Source organism: Anguilla anguilla, chromosome 16 (assembly GCF_013347855.1).
Source record: "Anguilla anguilla isolate fAngAng1 chromosome 16, fAngAng1.pri, whole genome shotgun sequence".
NCBI lineage: Eukaryota > Metazoa > Chordata > Actinopteri > Anguilliformes > Anguillidae > Anguilla > Anguilla anguilla.
The window spans coordinates 29,080,090-29,096,768 of record NC_049216.1 but is presented as its reverse complement, the minus strand read 5'-3'; the positions used below and the strand labels follow the sequence as shown (position 1 = coordinate 29,096,768).

The following is a 16,679-nucleotide window of genomic DNA, read 5'->3' as shown; positions in this document are numbered from 1 at the left end:
ATAGTTTCAGTACTGGCTTGCCATTTCATCCACATTTCAATTATCCCCTTTTTCCATACTAAGCTATTCATTCAGTTCAGCCCAGCTTGATTAGGCCTTTTCTATGATGCATTCAATCCACATACTTTATAAAACTGAATTTTATTTTCAAGATTTATTTCCTTTGTCTTGAAAGTGTTTGTGCTGACTGTTCATAATGCATGTACCCTTTACCAATACAATTTTATGACCTATACTTCAGTTCAAGAGTGGCAAGATGGCAATACAGCTTCCTCATGAAGCCAGTTTAGACAATAATTTAAACTCTTCCCATTTCGTACCCGAATTATCTCCATTAGTCATTAGAAATTTGAATTGGTGCCAATACAAACAGTTTTAACTTCCAAAAAAAAAACTATATATTGATTGTATTAAAAGAATCAATCATCATCACACCAACAATGGATTCAAGAGGCCATTATAAACAGTGATTTGTGGGATGTACAAAATGGCATTGGTCTATGTGCAGATATATATTTTTATATAACTGTTGCGCTGCACATAGCCGCAGATATATACCCATTCTTTAAACAGCAAAGGCTATTTAAAGAAAGGGTGTTCAATTAATTGATCGATAATTTGCAGAATTCTACCAAGCTCATTTGATTGGTGTCCATTTATCCAAATTGTCACAACTTAATCATTGAGAACCACTGCAGTTTGTGTTCAAAGAGAGCAGCTTTAGAAACACCTTTCAAATGTCAAATTAGTTACGGACAGAAAGCCACCCTCATGAATCAGGAGAAGCATTGTGTTTCTGAGTGACAGATTTTAGGGTTGAACAACTGTATGATGTCATCAGCCTAAGACAATGTGCCAAATCCAGCAAACTGTCCTCACACTGCAGTTGAAGTCAATAATACACACCCTTCCTTTGAATCGTTCAAGCGTTCATTACACACGGCAACTTCATTGCACGGTTATGATCTTAAGTATATGTAAATGTGCATTTTCTAAATGAATAAATCCAAGCTTGGACTTGCAATGTTTTGTATACATTTTCCCATAGAATGTCTTATGTATTTCCTTTCAAAAGGCCCATTAACACGACAAGAAGATATTTAGAAATGTGCATCACACAGATGATATTTATATATAGACATTCTTCATGGATTAATTACATGTTGTTAAGCTGCATTGATCTCTTCTTCCTGAGTGTACAAACAGCAATCACTACATGATGTGTTTTCCAGTTTCTGTCTGCTACAGGTTAAGATTTAGATATGCTTCAATGGAGAAAAGCATTGTCCTTTCAGCAGTGACACATATTATAGTAGGAATAAATAAATCTGTACTAAACAGGTCATATTAAAAGGAATAGATTAACAAAAATAAAGCCTTCATCGATGAAACATATGCTCTGAAACATTTCAATATTTCAAAAAACAAACTGGTGTATTTGAATTAGTCTATTTTTAAAAAATCAGTTTATAAGCATGTTAATCAAACACATTTGTAGAAAATATACATTATTGGAAATATAAGCCCTTGAATTCATATTTAAATTTCAATAAAAAATGTATATGTATTTATATTTAATCACAAGCTCTCATAGATAGTAAAACCTATCTGTGTCATAATGACTACACAATTTCAACAATCCAACAGGAAGGAAAGTCACTCTTCCTTAATATTTGCTGTGTCACGGTTCTAGAAAAAAAAAAGGTTCAACTCTGGGTGGTACAGTACTACTACAATTTCGGACACCTAAACCAGGCTTCCACGCCAGTTTAAATATGGATCAGTGTGCTGCATACCTTCACTTAACCTAAGTCACTGAAAGAACAGAGCGCATTGTGACGTGTCAGGTGTGTCAGACGGTGATGGGGATGTTCTCTCGGAAGCAGCGCTGGGGTGCGTTGTAGCTGCACAGGTCCTGGAAGATGCGCGCCAGCTGATCGTTCTGTGTCTCGTCTGAGATCTGCAGGCTCCCACTGCTGTACTGGGACCGCATGGCATTGACCGCGTCCAGCAGCTGCTGGCAGTTCACTGGTGTGATCTAAGGAGGCCAGATAAGGGACGCATTTACCATAACAAGTGCTGTAACCGCCTCTGTAAATGAATACATTCTGGGACAGGCATGGCTTAATTGAAGTTTACTCACTAAGTGTAGCTTTTTAAATAGAGGTATTGCATGGCATAGGAATGTAGGGTTTTACAATCATAAATTGAAGTTTTTCTCCCCATCACTTTATGTAGTTTTCACCGTTGTGAAAGGCCAGTTATCTCACCTGAACGATTATTAGCTTGTTCTTGGCGGTGGTGATGTCAGAGAATTCCTCCCCAAAACACAGAGTGACTGTGGGGTCAGGAGCTGGGTACTGGGCCTCTTGGTAAAGCTGCAGAGCTGGAAAACCAACAGAACAGAAACATATGATACCAGAATATAACACATATTCAGTGTGATTGTAAAGCTTTACATCCTTTTGATGATACCCTAGTGAAGACAGCACAGCCTTCATGCCTTAAAGAAACATAGCATAGAGTGTTACAGTGATGATGTCTTTTTGTAGGCCAACCCGGAAGTTTCTTCTGCCATGGGTTCCCTCAGAAGATTTCAAATGCTTTTTTCCCCATAGGGATTTCGGGTTGGTCTGTGGTTATCATAAGCCTAGGAGAGTTCAACGTAAGCCTTCTATGAAATAAATTACACCCATTGATATATCTCAACTGTTATGTGCTTTAAAAAAGTAAGTTGCTAACAAGTCGCTAACTACAACAGTTATGGCATGCAGGTGAGCTAGTATGACTGGTGGCCGGCAGAGAGCGACCATTATTGTAGTTTCAATATTTTTGAAAAGCACGTAACAGCTTCAGAATCCACAGTTCAGATATTAATGGGTGTAATTCATCTCATAGAGCAAAACTCTCTTAGGCTTGCATTAAACACAGACCTTATTTTCTGCAGAAACCGAAATCCCTATGGGAAAAGGCACTGGAAATCTGCCGAGGGCACCCACGGCTCAAACCAATGCTAACTCGCTTCCTGGTTTTAGGACTACAAACTTTAGCCCACGATGGGAAATTGCTGTTCGCCGTTTCAAAAAGGTTCGCAATCCTGGGATGGACCCCAGAGTCTTTCCGCTTTCGAATCTCACGGCAGGTCGCTAAATAACGTGGCCACAACCGGTCGCGCGTCCCCCACTTACCCTGCAGGAATCTGCTGGTGTCAAAGATCTTGACGACGGCGTCCCTCTCCAGCTTGCTGGGCCCCGGGCTGTACTGCGTGCACAGCCCACTCCAGAAGACCCGGCTCTGGCACAGCCGCTTGATGAAGATGCCCTCGCGGTTGGCGCGCACCAGCACGCCGCGCTCCAGGTGGCCGAACAGCTTCCGGGTCACTTGGCGCTGGCGCTCGTGCTCGATCGTCTCCACGGGGGGGAAGCGCACGTTCTGGAGGCTGTCGGGCACGTAAAGCATCTCGTTGGGCGGCTGGAAGGGAGAGATGCGGCAGCCCTCTCCGTGAGTGGTCATGTTGCTGCCCACCATCTTCCCCCCGTAGAAGAACGTGATCATCATCTGCGAGAAGGCTACGGACAGAGAAACATGAATAAGAGGCTGACAGGGGGAGGCAACGCTCAGTGAGACACACCCACCGTTCAGAGAGTAAATGTTGTCAGTGAATGTTGGAATGCAGGTAATTTGTTTTGCCTTCCAATTGGGATGGAAAGAAAGAACGCGAAAGAGCACAAACCTGCATTAAAATTGCCAGCTGGTGTAGGCTCTGGATTTACAAGCATTGCTGTGGGGAAAACAAACAAAAAAGGTCCATTATTTAAATAATCACAGCTTTACAGATATTCAGTGAATCTACAGAACGCATTTCCTCATTTCTGTTCAGCTTTTTGTAGCACTGCAGCTTATATTTGTCAATAACCCTCAAACGAAACGATGGGAAAGACACATCATAACTGAAATGAAATAGCAAGGATTCTTGACACTGTTTGTCAGCTCAACAAAAAATACAGCTTTTCCAGCATAGTATCGCAAACCAAACCAAAAAGAACTGCACCCGTCAGCAGAGTTTAACGGAAATTGGCCAATCCTTAGTTCAGTAAACCAGGGCTGAAGTCAACACAAAACACATTTTAAGTCCTGCAAGAACGTCTCGTCTTGGCTGTGATGGCTTTGCCATTTTCACATGTGAACAATCTAAACCATTATTATTATTATTATTATTATTATTATTATTGCTGTCGTGAGCAATAATGAGTGCTACGATATCCCGAAATACGTGACCACAAGTTAAAAGCTTATTGTTGTATGTTTCATTCATCTCTGCCCCGTCAGTCAGAAATGTTCTCTTACAGTTCAGCCCGCCTTGTGACCACCAGTCCTGACTGGGCTGGGACCTGCAAGTGTCCTGGGGTGGCGAATGGCTCCTCTTTAAAATAGGCTGGTAATCCTCACTTGAAGACTGAAGGAGTATAGACAAAATGCATTCCATTAAAAATATACAATAATAGCAACAATAATATTAACATTCTGTTATATAGAATGAAATGGGATGCTTGGCACTTTACCCTTGATATATCCCTTTACCTGGTTAAAAAAAAGCTGTTTTTGCCAGGTAGAGCAATTTCTAGTGGTTCTACAGCTGTGTCTTGCCTGGGATTTAAACCTGTGACTCCCAAACTGGCAGAAAATCAATGGCTTATTTGGTAATATGACCACTGCACTACACATCTCACTTATCCGTCTTATTTTCGTCATATTTAAGTGACTCCATATCCAAATGCAAGACTTCATTGAACAGGTTTTACTGAAATATTTGATGCACAGGTCTCACCATGTCACCCACCACCAAGGCCAGCATCCACAGTCCATCCACACCATATATTGGACATGTTAATTATTATTATTATGGTGAAGAAAAGTACACCTGTCTCACCTTCTTTATGAGTTCTTCCAGCTCTGCGGAACTACACTCCATATCTGTGACATCACTGCCATTCATGGCTGCTGTGCCTTTGCCTGCTGAGAAAGGAGCGGTTGTTTTTTTTAATAATAAATACCGGACTGAATGTTAATGAATAAACACTTCACTACTACTGGGGATAAGCTCTGCTTGCATTTCTTATCAGCAAAACAGTCATATACTGTATTACTATATTACAACATTTCACAATTAAGATCTGAAAAGATTAGGATGTATTGTATCCCAGCCGCCAGATGACAACCTTGGAAGCTATCCAACATAATCAGCAGCCCCCCCCCCCCCCCCCCCCCCCCCCCCCCCCCCCCTCTATCAATGCAAGAAAGTAAAATAGTTGATCTATCCAATATTTTAATTAATATACACGTACTCTTTTGCTCCTCTTCTGGGACAATCCGGTAGACCTTGTATGGTTCCGAAATGTCCAGCTGAGACCGGTCTGTCACTTCTTCAAAGTCAGGGCTCTTGTTCAAAGCGCACCGGAGCCTGGTCTTCCATGTGGCAGGTTCTGCCTTGTCCCCCTCCTTAAATTTCCCCTTAAATACAGCCCAGGCCTGAGGGAGTATCAATATCACGCATCAGAATAACGGCACAAGGCACAACCAGGATGAATCATTGGTACACGCGCAACTATTTTCACTTTCTTTTTTTTTTTTTTTTACAAACTGACATTTCTCTCGTGCCAAGATACTGGGATTCGTAAAAGCGGTTATAGCAGAAGCTATATGCATTTAACGTCAAATTCCAATTAAAATAAGAAAATAAAAAAAATAATAATTAAAAAAAAATTAGAACGGATTTTTTTTTTTTTTTTTTTGACATTCGGATCTTTCGATACACTGATTATATATTTTTTTAATTATTAAGACCGGTAAATACTGTAGTCTAGGGAACGTTGCAATAGAATGCAATGCAATTTAGAAACCCGATTTTCAGCTTGTACTCACAAAATGCTTGTCACAAAACATTTCTTACTTTGAAAATGGAGGCATCAATCTCCTGGTTGTAGTCCTGCTTCCCTGCGTGTTTCCAGGGGATCCTGAACATGGTCTGCTCCTCGTCCTCCCATAGGAGACCAGAGTAAAGGTTACTGTGAATTTGCTCAATCAACCACTGTCTCAGCCTCCGTCCGCCAGGATTTACTGTCATCTAAAGAAGAAAACATGGAAATTAGATTAAAATGTTACCAAATGTTTAAATTCGATCGCATGATGATCGCAATAATAATTTGTGTAATTACGCATGTTAAAGATACATATATATATATATATATATATATATATATATAGAGAGAGAGAGAGAGAGAAAGAGAGAGCATGAGTCCACAATCTAAATTCCAATATTTAAATAATAGTGCAATAGACACTGTGGACCCATAATATCATTATAAAGACAAGTCTGTTCTAAGTAAAATAATATGTACCTCTATGGCTGGTGCGTGGAAAAGAATATGTACCTCTTTGGCTGGTGCGTGAACCTTGCACAGGAGATTGACCCGAACAGTAGTTAAGACCCAGCGCGCTGAAAAAAATACTTCACACGCTAAATAGGTTATTCTGTTTATAAATTTGATTCGCTCCCCTGCTCTGTTGTGAAAGCTGATTGGAAGTAGACATTTTAGTGTGGTCCAATCACAATGAAGAAGGTATGTACAAGGCTGCGACGCTGTCCAATCAAATGCTCATCCGTAGAAGTTTTTCCTCACATCAGTAACCTTTCCGAGAAATCAGATGCTGTGTAGGCTATCGTTATCTCAGGTATGAATTTTTTTCAATAGCAATTATAGTCAACGGGGGCGTTAAATATTATCGTGGGTGTCAAAGATAGAGGGGAATTTCGGGTCCTTTGTCGGAAGTCTAAGCCGGCGGGTAGTTTCTGTCAGTGCCACTGTTTTTGCTATAGTAAAGCTCGAGCTAGCATGTTCCACCCACGTAGGCCTATGTCTTCGGCATTGTACTATTGATCTTCTAGTTATTCCAAATAATTATTTAATTTTAAACAGGCTAATCTAATTTTCTCGTGGATAAATATGATAGAATATCTACGTGTCCTCGTCTTTGGTCGTTTGACTAGCTCACGAAACCGTAACGAATCAGCAAAATCTTGTGGCGTAGTCTTAGTAGGCTACTGCTACTACTAATTGCACTGTATTTATGTTGTTTAGCGTAAACCGGTGGTGACACCACGAGACGCCTCTGTGTAATACTGTTTAACGTCAAATTTGAACAGCTTTTACGGCTCTCCTGTTCTACCTCGGGTAGACACAGTAGTGTCCACAATATTTGTATTGCTGTTAGCTCATGATAGCTAACTACAGGGTGCTGCATAATTTCTGTACAGGACATCTTATGGCAATGATTTACACTACAATAAATTCAAATATTGGCATCACGTATCAGCAGTTTAGTTCACTGGGTATAACCTACAGTGAACAGGTAAAATATCCATCACATTCTATGGAATATTTCACTTCTTATTCTGCTCAGTATTGCTTCCTACTCATAGCCTGTTCTAACATCAACCCACTTCTCATTTTTTTACGTTCAGTCTTTACGACTGGATGCCCCCACAATGTATGCATTGCTCATAGGCTACTCACTTTCCCCACACATACAATACATTATCCAGTAGCAGTGATAAATAAAAGAGCGATGGTTCGGAAAGATTTCTGATTACTCGTGCTTGTTCTCGATCGTTCATCAGTCACTCCCTAAAATTGTCCTGTACAATAGGCTACCTATGTAAATTGAATTTCCATCCCCAATTGAGTTTGGAAACATTTGTATGTAACCTACTGAGTACTGGCACAAGGATTCACATCATAGACCCAAATAAAGCACATGTTCAGTGGGATCACAGTCTGTGTTACCAATAATTTTATGTTAATTATTTTAATTCATATTCATTTGTGATACCATATATAGTCCTTAAATTGGTAAATTGGGCCTCAAGGTGACAATGCAATAGCAGCATCTACTGGTACTACTTGTAAAGTATTACAAGTAGGACCATGATTTGCAACACTGCAACTGTACAAAGACAAACATTTTTGAGACTGAATAGACTTGATTTTGACTCACAGTCTATACATAATATTTACAAATCCCTCTTTTCAGTGGTCTATTTTAGGTTGTGCAACCCACTTAAAACCAAAGAACAGTATTCAAGTTTTATGGTTACCAAAACATAACTTCAAAATGACTCATTTTCAAGCTACATGGTACGTCATGGAACTGAGGTACCATGTATCTGTATCACTGCATCAAGATTACCATTGGGCAAGTTTACTGTGTGAACATCCAGAACCTGTGGTGTAATGCTACATACACTACACACAGTAGTCAGGATTGTAATAGCATTAAAAATCTACTGCTTACCTACAATTACTGTTGGGAGTCTGTTAAAGGCTATTTTTATCTTTCCTTGTCCGTGTTGTTTTTCTCAGTTCCTTTTCAGCTGATGAGAGATGCCAAGGAGCAAGTCAGTCTAAGTAAGTTTTCGTCAATAAAAGTTCAATGCAGTTTACTTAAAAACTTACAGTATTTTCTGGGACTGACAGAGCTGGAGAATGTGAAGAGTGTGAGCATCAGCTGGTGAAAGAGCATTGTGTGTCCAAATGCTGCATCTGCCAGCAATCTCACTAAATCTGTATAAACTGACACTGCAGATTAGATCTTAAACTGGATAATTCTGCACGTTGTGCCATCCCTCCTTGTGTGTTGGTTATCCACTTCCGATTTAACGTCAGACTTTCAGATTTTCAATAAACCAGATTTTGATAGTTAGGCCCCAATCCTAATTGTCACATTCATACAATAACAAACACAGTCTCTTCTCTGAGCATGAATGCCTGAGTCACAATTGCTGTCAGTTTGTCTATGGTGTCCATAACCAAATGGGATTTGTCCTACTTCTGTACAATAACTATGATATTCTAGAATTCATGAGTCTTTACAAACTCCCAGTTCTCAGCATTTACAATGGCACCATTTTCCCCCCCACTCAGATGGAAACCACATCACAAAACCCACCCTGTTTCTGTAAAATACCTAAATACCCTGTCACATTTTTCAATTTGACATTGTAATAATAGAAATCCAGAATGAAATTGAACTTCCCAAACTTGCTGCCATTCTGTGGGAGGCTGAATGAGACTACTGGAAGGTTGGATTACTTACTGAATGCTCTGCTCTTGTGCTGCAGAGATAACATTGACTGTGTTTCTCTCACTACACTGACAGACACATAAATACATTCAAATAATTAAGTAAATTTGTCCAGAAAACAGCATTGAGGTTAGCCAAACTGTACATGAATAGAATTTCAGTCAAACTGATATATGGTGGAGCATTTGGGGTTTGAAAATTAAATTGCATTATGTAACCTTGCAATGAAAAAAAAAATTGGAATAATTTGTTTTTCTTGGTAGAATGATTTTTTTGCTTTTTTCTGAATATAGCTGACTTATGGCCAATATGTCCATTGAAAGATGGGAAACTACACTTGATGGTACAGGGCAGAATGCCATCTGTTCCAGGTATACCCATTTTGTACAATTAGTACAAAAACTTAAGTGCTAATTTAACCTTTATTTGTTTACATAAAGGGAAAGCTAGGTGACATATAGATTAAGTGAGCTCGCTAATCTACTTGGTTAGTCACTGCAACCAGTTTACAAAATTCCTTTGAATTGCACTATGTAGATTTTAACACTGGCAACACAATGAATATGCAGTAATTGTGAAAGTTTTTAGTCATCTGACTACTGTAGTTTTTTAGCGTGAAGTTATTGCAGTGTAACTGAACAGGTTCTTAACCAGCAGTCACCCAGTGTTGGTTTTTGTTCAATACCAGCTTGGGAGGCTAAAGATAAATAGGAAAATATTAATAATAGTTACATTTTCATGCCAACCCCGGACCAGATAGCGGTTTTACAGCCATCATTCAGAAACCATAAAATGCGGATGCAGTGAAGGTGAAGTCACATGACCACAGTTTGTTTTAGGATGTGAGCCTACCTTGTGGTTTGCACTCACCTTCATAGTGTAGGTGTGGCCTATATCCAGGTCCAGTTTGGGGAAGTTGGCAGTGGTATCTTCATTTTCTCAAGTCACAAAAATACTCACAGAGCTTGGAAAAAACAATAAACCGAAATGTTTTGGTTGTGGAGATTTCCACAACTCATTGCTTTGTTGCTTTTACACTTTCTTTAGAATTGTGTACGTTTTCCCTCGGCAATACCCAGAAGGCTAGGCACTTCCATTTGAAGGATGTCAATTCTTAAGAAATCTTTTGTAATAATACCAATACTTAATTTAACCTCAAGGTCTAGGCTTGACTGGCTGCATACAGAGCTTCTGTTGGAGAGCCACACCACATGTACAGCTGCTCTGCGCATACCATAGTCAGTCAAATTGAGGTGGAATTATAATGTATTTTGAGCTCAACACACCTGGTGCATGATGTTCTAACATAATGCTGACCAGTTTCCACTCTAAACTGTAATATTTAAGTACAAGTAAGAAAAAAGCAAAAATACACTACATTTCCAAAAGTATGTGGACACCGCTTTTTAATGAGTGGTTTCAGCTATTTCAACCACACTCATTGCTAACAGGTGCATAAACTCAAGCATACAGCCATGCAATCTCCATTGGCAAACACTGGCAGTAGAATAGGTTGTACTGAAGAGCTCAGTGACTTTCACTGTGGCACTGTCATAGGATGCCACCTTTCCAACAAGTCAGTTTGTCAAATTTCTGCCCTGCTAGAGCTGCTCCAGTCAGCTGTGAGTGCTGTTATTGTGAAGTGGAAACGTAGAGGAGCAACAACAGCTCAGCCACAAAATGGTAGGCCACACAAGCTCAGAGAAAGGGAACGCCGAAGCGTGTAGCTTGTGAAAAATCCTTGGTTGCAACACTTACTACATCACGTCAGCACAAGAACAGTTCATCAGGAGCTACATGAAATGAGATTCCAAGGCCGAGCAACTGAACACAAGACTAAGATCACCATGCGGCAATGCCAAGCGTCCGCTGGAGTGATGTGAGGCACACTGCCATTGGACTCTTAATTAGTGAAACGCATTTTCTGGAATGATGAATCACGCTTCAGTAAACACTTTGGGATGAGCTGGAAGGCTGGCTGCGAGCATTGTGGTTGAGTGGAAGAGAGTCCCCGCAACAGTGTTCCAAAATCTTCTGGAAAGCCTTCCCAGATGAGTGGAGGCAGTTACAATGTTCAACAAGTACATATGGGTATGCTGTTCAGGTGTCCACATACTTTTTTTTTGTGTATGTTTAGAAAATGATGTTTAGAATCTACATGGTAAATGACTTATCTACTTTCTGGAATTCATTTTAAAATACTTAAAAGGGGCTGCTGGGTGGCTTATCCTGTTAAGGTACTGTTCTAGTGTGGATGGGACCACGGGGCAATTTTATTGAACCCAGTAGGGTTCTGGTTGATTAGATATGCCAGTTATTGTTCAGTTTCATTATTTCCCAATTTACACTCACAATATGGAATGAAGTAGCCCAACTTCCATAGAAATTTTCAAAAGTTAGCAAGGAGCAACATGTGGCTACAGTACAACTAACAGCATTAGCCCTTGTTATTTTAAACTGCCAGTGTTCAAAAGTTGAAAAAAGTTTGATGTAATTTTATTTTACCAAATACATTAATTTACATTTAAAAACACAAATTTGAATGTTTTATCATTACGTTGTAGTTTACAAGTACAACACATTGATTTTATTTTCAGTACCACTGCGAATATTTAAATGTATTTTCAAAAAAAAAAAAGAAAACCTTTAAAAATGCACATTAAGATTTTAAGTGTTTTATACGAAGAATTTATTAGCAGTCGTTATTTTTCAAATTAAATGTAATTGCATATTAAACATGTCCCATACATATAATATTTAATACATTTATTAAATTTGTACCAGCTGTATTCTTTTTACAGTGATTGTCAAACATTACATGTAAAATGTGGGTTTGACAATTAATTTCCTATATTCTTCCATGGCTATGATTCATAAGCACAGACTCACCCACCCCATATTGTATATATTTGTTATGCATATTGTTCTGAAATCCTTGTATGGCTTTAGTAGGAATACTCCTTGGAACCCATTGAATGCGGCGAAGGCCATTTTTTTCCCCAGCAGATGTGACTGAAAAGGTGTCACCACTGGCTTTTCCCAGGGATACAAACATGACAGCATGCAAGTTCTGGCTTTTTATCCATTGTCCATGAATGGCATTAGGGAATGGTGGTGTTAAACTGTCCCTGAATTGAATTTTTTAAAAAAGGTTTGTTTCCTTTGCCTCTTCACTTTAAATCATAATCTGGGTGGGGAAGCACCGGGTAGCCGGCGTTATACATCTCAGTGTGGGCTTGGAGTCGTGGTGAATAAGAATGCTCTTCTAAAGCTCCTAACCAGGACCGTTGCTCTTTGCGTGTCCAGTGCCAAGAGAAAAATATGCTGCACCTGCAGCTCCCTGTCAAGTTCTGGCCCCACACTAGGGCTTCGCTGTTTTTTTTTTTTTTTGGAGAATCAGCTGCTGCTCCCCGAGCCGTACGCATTGTAGGGCAGAGGGTAGACGCCCGAGGCCTGGTTTACCCATCTCTGATCGCCGTTCTTCTGCTGCTCCTTCTGCTGCTGCTCCTCATACTGTCGCAGCAGCTCGCCCACCTGCTCCTGATCCTTAAATTGGCTCGAACTGTAGCTCTGCCGTAGCCAGGCACGATACTAGAGAGGAGAACAAAGAGAGGCATGAGGGGAAAAAAAGGGTGCTCAGCACCTGCTTTTCAACAAAGTCATGAAGAGGATGTGCAAGGGGTCTGTGGCTACTGGGTCTGATGCCAGTTCTCCATTGCCTCCATTGAGGTTTGCGAGTATGATTCTGAAGTTTTACAGAATTTTTTCTAGATGTAATTTTATGCAAAAACACCACACTTCAACAGTCATATTTTCCTTTAAACTGGAAGTCTGCAGTTGCATTTCCTATATCAAAAGCAGGAGATCTGATACAAGTAATTATAGGCCTATAAGCAATTTACCAGATATGTATAAAGTAGCCAAAATAGCAGTGTGTGACCATTTAATTGATTATCTAAATACAAGGGGTTCCCTCTCTACCCTATACAATTTGGATTTAGGAGCTATCACTCTACTGACACTGCAAATTTCTTTTTTTGTTGAACAGATCGAAGCTAATCTTGATCAAGGTGGTGTAGTAGGTGCAATCATCCTGGATTTCAAGAAAGGCATTTGACACCATAAATTATAATGTACTCCTTTCAAGATTACATTTTTTTTTCTGTTAACACACTAACGTTATGGATGGAATCTTATTTAACCACAAGAAAGTATTGTATGCAATTTAGTGTCCTTTTATTGGCTGGACTACTGGTGTTCCACAACGATCAATTTTAGTTCCCATTTTATTTAGCCTTTCAATTTATAATCTCCCCTCAGTGTGCTCAATATTCAAATATAAGCTGATGATACAGTGATTTATGTACATGCTAAAACTAAAGAACAAGGTCCTACTAAACTAACTGCAGCTTTGAATAGTGTCTGAAATGCTCACTTACTCCTGCCTAACTCTTAATGTTAACAAAAATGTTTGTACATACTTTACATAAAAATAAATTTTCTTTAATGGAGAAGTTATAAATGTTGTCCCACATTTTAAATATTTAGGTATTATTATTGATTATTGATATTATTATTGACAATTAAATTAAAATAGCAAGTCAGAAAGGTGTAAAAGTAATGTGAAACAGTTAACTACGTTAAATAATTTAAAAACACACCAGACATCATCTGTCCTTATCAACTGCAAAGTTATATGGACATTCTATGATTTTCTTGTATTTATCATATTGCATAACCAATTGGTCCCAGGCAGGAGTGGCAACACTAAAACCACTGTATACAAGATAAAAAGCGAAAAGAATACATGTAACATTATTTTTAAAAATATAACTTGTTGACTTTTATATTTCTTTCTAGGTGCGTGTCTGATGCACAAAATTATTCATGATCTCACACTACCCCAGTTAAACCAATGGGTGCCGATGCCCAGAGTTAGAGATAAGGAAACTACAGCCTCAGTGAGAGGTGACTGTTTCTGCATTCTGAAAGACAACTTTCAGCCCATCTGTCTTTTCCATGAAAGCAATCAGACAATGGAACTTAGATTTGTAAGACAAGCTTGAAACTCTGGCTTAAGACCACACAATCATGACATAGCCAAACAACATAAAACAGGGCCATTTAGCCCAACAATACTCGCCATTTTATGGACTAAATTAGTGCTCTGATTATTGCAGTGCCTGTGGGGTCCAGAAATAAGACCCATTTCTTGTAGGTGTCTTCCTTTTTGTGAAATAATCTCCACATCCAGAGAAGGGGCAATGCTTAGGCATTTAAATTTAGCTTGCCTTACCCACCCAAAAGGGCCAAGAGCATCATTTACACAATACATGCATTACATGTAGAAAAGATTTTCACTGGACATAAGGTTTTTGTTACAAAACTAACATAACTACCATGAACATTCTTGCACTGGCTCTTATTTTTGAGCAGGCTTAAGATATTGCTTAATAATGCTGTCTGCATGCACTTGCAATGGTTTTTAAGAACAAGGGTTTTTATTTTTGGCTTGGTAATCATTCAAGATTTTTAAATTAAGGCTTTAAATCTGAATTAAAATTACATTAAATTACAATTACATCTTATCCAGAGCGACTTACACAACTTTTACATAGCATTTCTTTTCTTTTTTTAACATTGTATCCATTTATTCAGCTGGATATATACTGAAGCAATGCTGTTTAAGTACCTTGCTCAAGGGTACAACGGCAGTGTCCTACCCAGGAATCGAACCTATGACCTTTTGGTTACAAGCCCAGTTCCTTACCCACCGTGCTACAAAATCTAGTGTATACTGACATTCCCAATTTTCTCTGCTGCTCACAAGTCCCTATACTTTCCTGAAATGCTGCCAGTTCCGAAACATGCCAAATATGGACGATGAATGACCATGTAAAGCATAAGAAGCAAGACATCTGGGTTCTGAATGAACAGGTGTGCCGCTCGGTAATCGGTAATCTAAGTCAGCTTCCTCTGCACAGCGCCATGTGGCCTTCAGTAAAAACGGATGTTTGGCATTGGCAGATCCAGAGAACTCCCACAATTCCCTCACGCTCTCGCACGGCTGGAGGCGTTGAGCGGAAAGCTAAGACTGCATTCCAGTCCAGGGGAATTCCAGTTTTCCAGTGAACTCTTTCAAGTATTTTACTGGAACTCTTTGTTTTTGTTTTTTTTATTAATCCCAAATTGAGATCACAATCTACCAGCACATATATCTGTGCGGGAGCAACCTGTCCTCTGTTCCCCATTTACCTGTGTATTGTTGGATTTACAGCCACACTTTCAAAATGGAGGAACTATATGTTAATGTATTCAACTGTTATGTATGGAACATATCAAAGAATGTTCATTACAAAAAAACAGGAAAAGAAACAGGCCCGCAAACAGATTATAAAGAGGCTGTCACTTTTAAATAATACACAATTTGATTGGGACATTTTGCTTGCATACCTGTTATGTCACTAGAGAGGTTCACATAAAATAAGCATCAAGAAAGTACAACACTGAAGCAGATTCTTGGGAAACCCCTGGCAGGATCCCAACACTTGCATCAGAGGGTGTTCTCCAAGAGGAATATCTTTGCTCTCTGACAAAGGACTGCCAGGAACCTGTGCTTCCTCCCTCATCGTCTGTGATACAATGACAAGCAGCTTCATTTGTGAGTGATAAAACTAATCACCACCATCTGCTTACAGCATATTATCCGTGGGTGTGCGCAAGCCTTCTTCGCCATCGTGTTTCCTAATCAGTGTCGGTGTTTAGTTGACCTAGATAAAAACCCACTTTTGTGGTGTCTGGAGCTATTTTTGCAGAGAAATTATGAGTTAAAAACTGGATAGTAGTTTGCTAAAAGGTTCTTCATGTTCGCAATGGAAATAGTGTGTGTAATGTGACTATGTTACAGTATTCCCCAAGAGACCATACACCACATGGTCTTACATAAGACATTTCAATAAAAGCCAGTAACTAACAAGAGATTTGGAGGAGAAGAAATACATATTTTACCGGGGAGAATATAGTTATAAACAGACTACGTGACAGATCACAACTATTCATGAACTTGTGGCTACACTGGTTGGTTTTTTTTCCTTCTCAAATAACAATTTCAAGTACAGTGAGAAAAAAAATGAGGGGGGAAATAATTCTTTTAAAAAAACAAAAAACAGTAGAACCGCAGAACCGCATCATTATTGTCTTGATGGCTATACCATTAGCCCTGAAAGTAACTACATCCTTTAGAGTACACCAATCACATGACGAGGACCTTTGAAGTCCAACGAGGACATGCAGCCATTTTGTTTCAGTTCTGTTCCATTAGGTTACATGTGAGAGCCAATGATTGCTTGTGTTCTCTCTAGAGGCGGTTAAGGCTGGAAAACAGGGCCAAACTTAACTGACATTTTAAACAATGGAATGCTCGGCCACATTCTGGGGGTCTGGACCTTAAGATCACTTTGTGCTAAATTAACGGTAGCTACGATGAGAAATGGGTGTGTGTGAGAAAGTTAAAAGCGTTGACTGCAGGCCCAGTGCTC

At 39.4% G+C, this 16,679-nt stretch overlaps 2 protein-coding genes and 1 long non-coding RNA gene across 6 annotated transcripts in view; 1 reads left to right on the top strand and 2 right to left on the bottom strand.

The window, feature by feature from the left end:
* Positions 1-886: 886 nt before the first annotated feature.
* irf8 (interferon regulatory factor 8) lies at positions 887-6,571 on the bottom strand. Of its 3 annotated transcripts, none has more exons than XM_035395604.1 (9): positions 6,432-6,571; positions 5,951-6,124; positions 5,346-5,529; positions 4,931-5,016; positions 4,348-4,456; positions 3,734-3,781; positions 3,189-3,569; positions 2,271-2,386; positions 887-2,038 (listed from the first exon to the last, which is right to left on the bottom strand). In XM_035395604.1, the coding sequence occupies exons 2-9, from the start codon at positions 6,122-6,124 to the stop codon at positions 1,853-1,855; spliced, it is 1,284 nt and encodes a 427-aa protein (XP_035251495.1). In that variant the 5' UTR covers positions 6,432-6,571; the 3' UTR covers positions 887-1,852. The 3 variants fall into 3 exon arrangements, with proteins under 3 accessions (XP_035251495.1, XP_035251494.1, XP_035251496.1); XM_035395603.1 differs by having other exon boundaries at positions 6,399-6,541; XM_035395605.1 differs by having other exon boundaries at positions 4,931-5,013; positions 6,399-6,541.
* A 48-nt stretch (positions 6,572-6,619) lies between these two features.
* On the top strand, positions 6,620-13,318 carry LOC118215155. 2 transcript variants are annotated; one of them, XR_004762784.1, is made up of 4 exons: positions 6,620-6,732; positions 8,421-8,465; positions 9,435-9,512; positions 13,190-13,318. It is a non-coding gene; the product is annotated as an uncharacterized LOC118215155 (long non-coding RNA). The 2 variants fall into 2 exon arrangements; XR_004762783.1 differs by lacking the exons at positions 9,435-9,512; positions 13,190-13,318 and having other exon boundaries at positions 8,421-9,393.
* Positions 11,814-16,679, bottom strand: part of dusp22a (dual specificity phosphatase 22a) — a 24,759-nt gene continuing 19,893 nt past the window's right edge. Inside the window, exon 7 of the mRNA XM_035395606.1 lies at positions 11,814-12,732. Coding sequence (XP_035251497.1) covers positions 12,538-12,732 — 195 coding nt within the window. The 3' untranslated portion in view covers positions 11,814-12,537. The remainder of the gene's footprint in view (positions 12,733-16,679) is intronic.

What these genes read in the sequence shown, in the direction of transcription:
- irf8 (XM_035395604.1), bottom strand. Translation starts at nt 6,124, where the DNA reads ATGACAGTAAATCCTGGCGGACGGAGGCTGAGACAGTGGTTGATTGAG. An exon ending in AGCTGGCAATTTTAATGCAG is followed by an intron (nt 3,570 to 3,733) that starts GTTTGTGCTCTT and finishes CTCTGTCCGTAG; the next exon opens with CCTTCTCGCAGATGATGATC. An exon ending in ACAAGCTAATAATCGTTCAG is followed by an intron (nt 2,039 to 2,270) that starts GTGAGATAACTG and finishes TGGCCTCCTTAG; the next exon opens with ATCACACCAGTGAACTGCCA.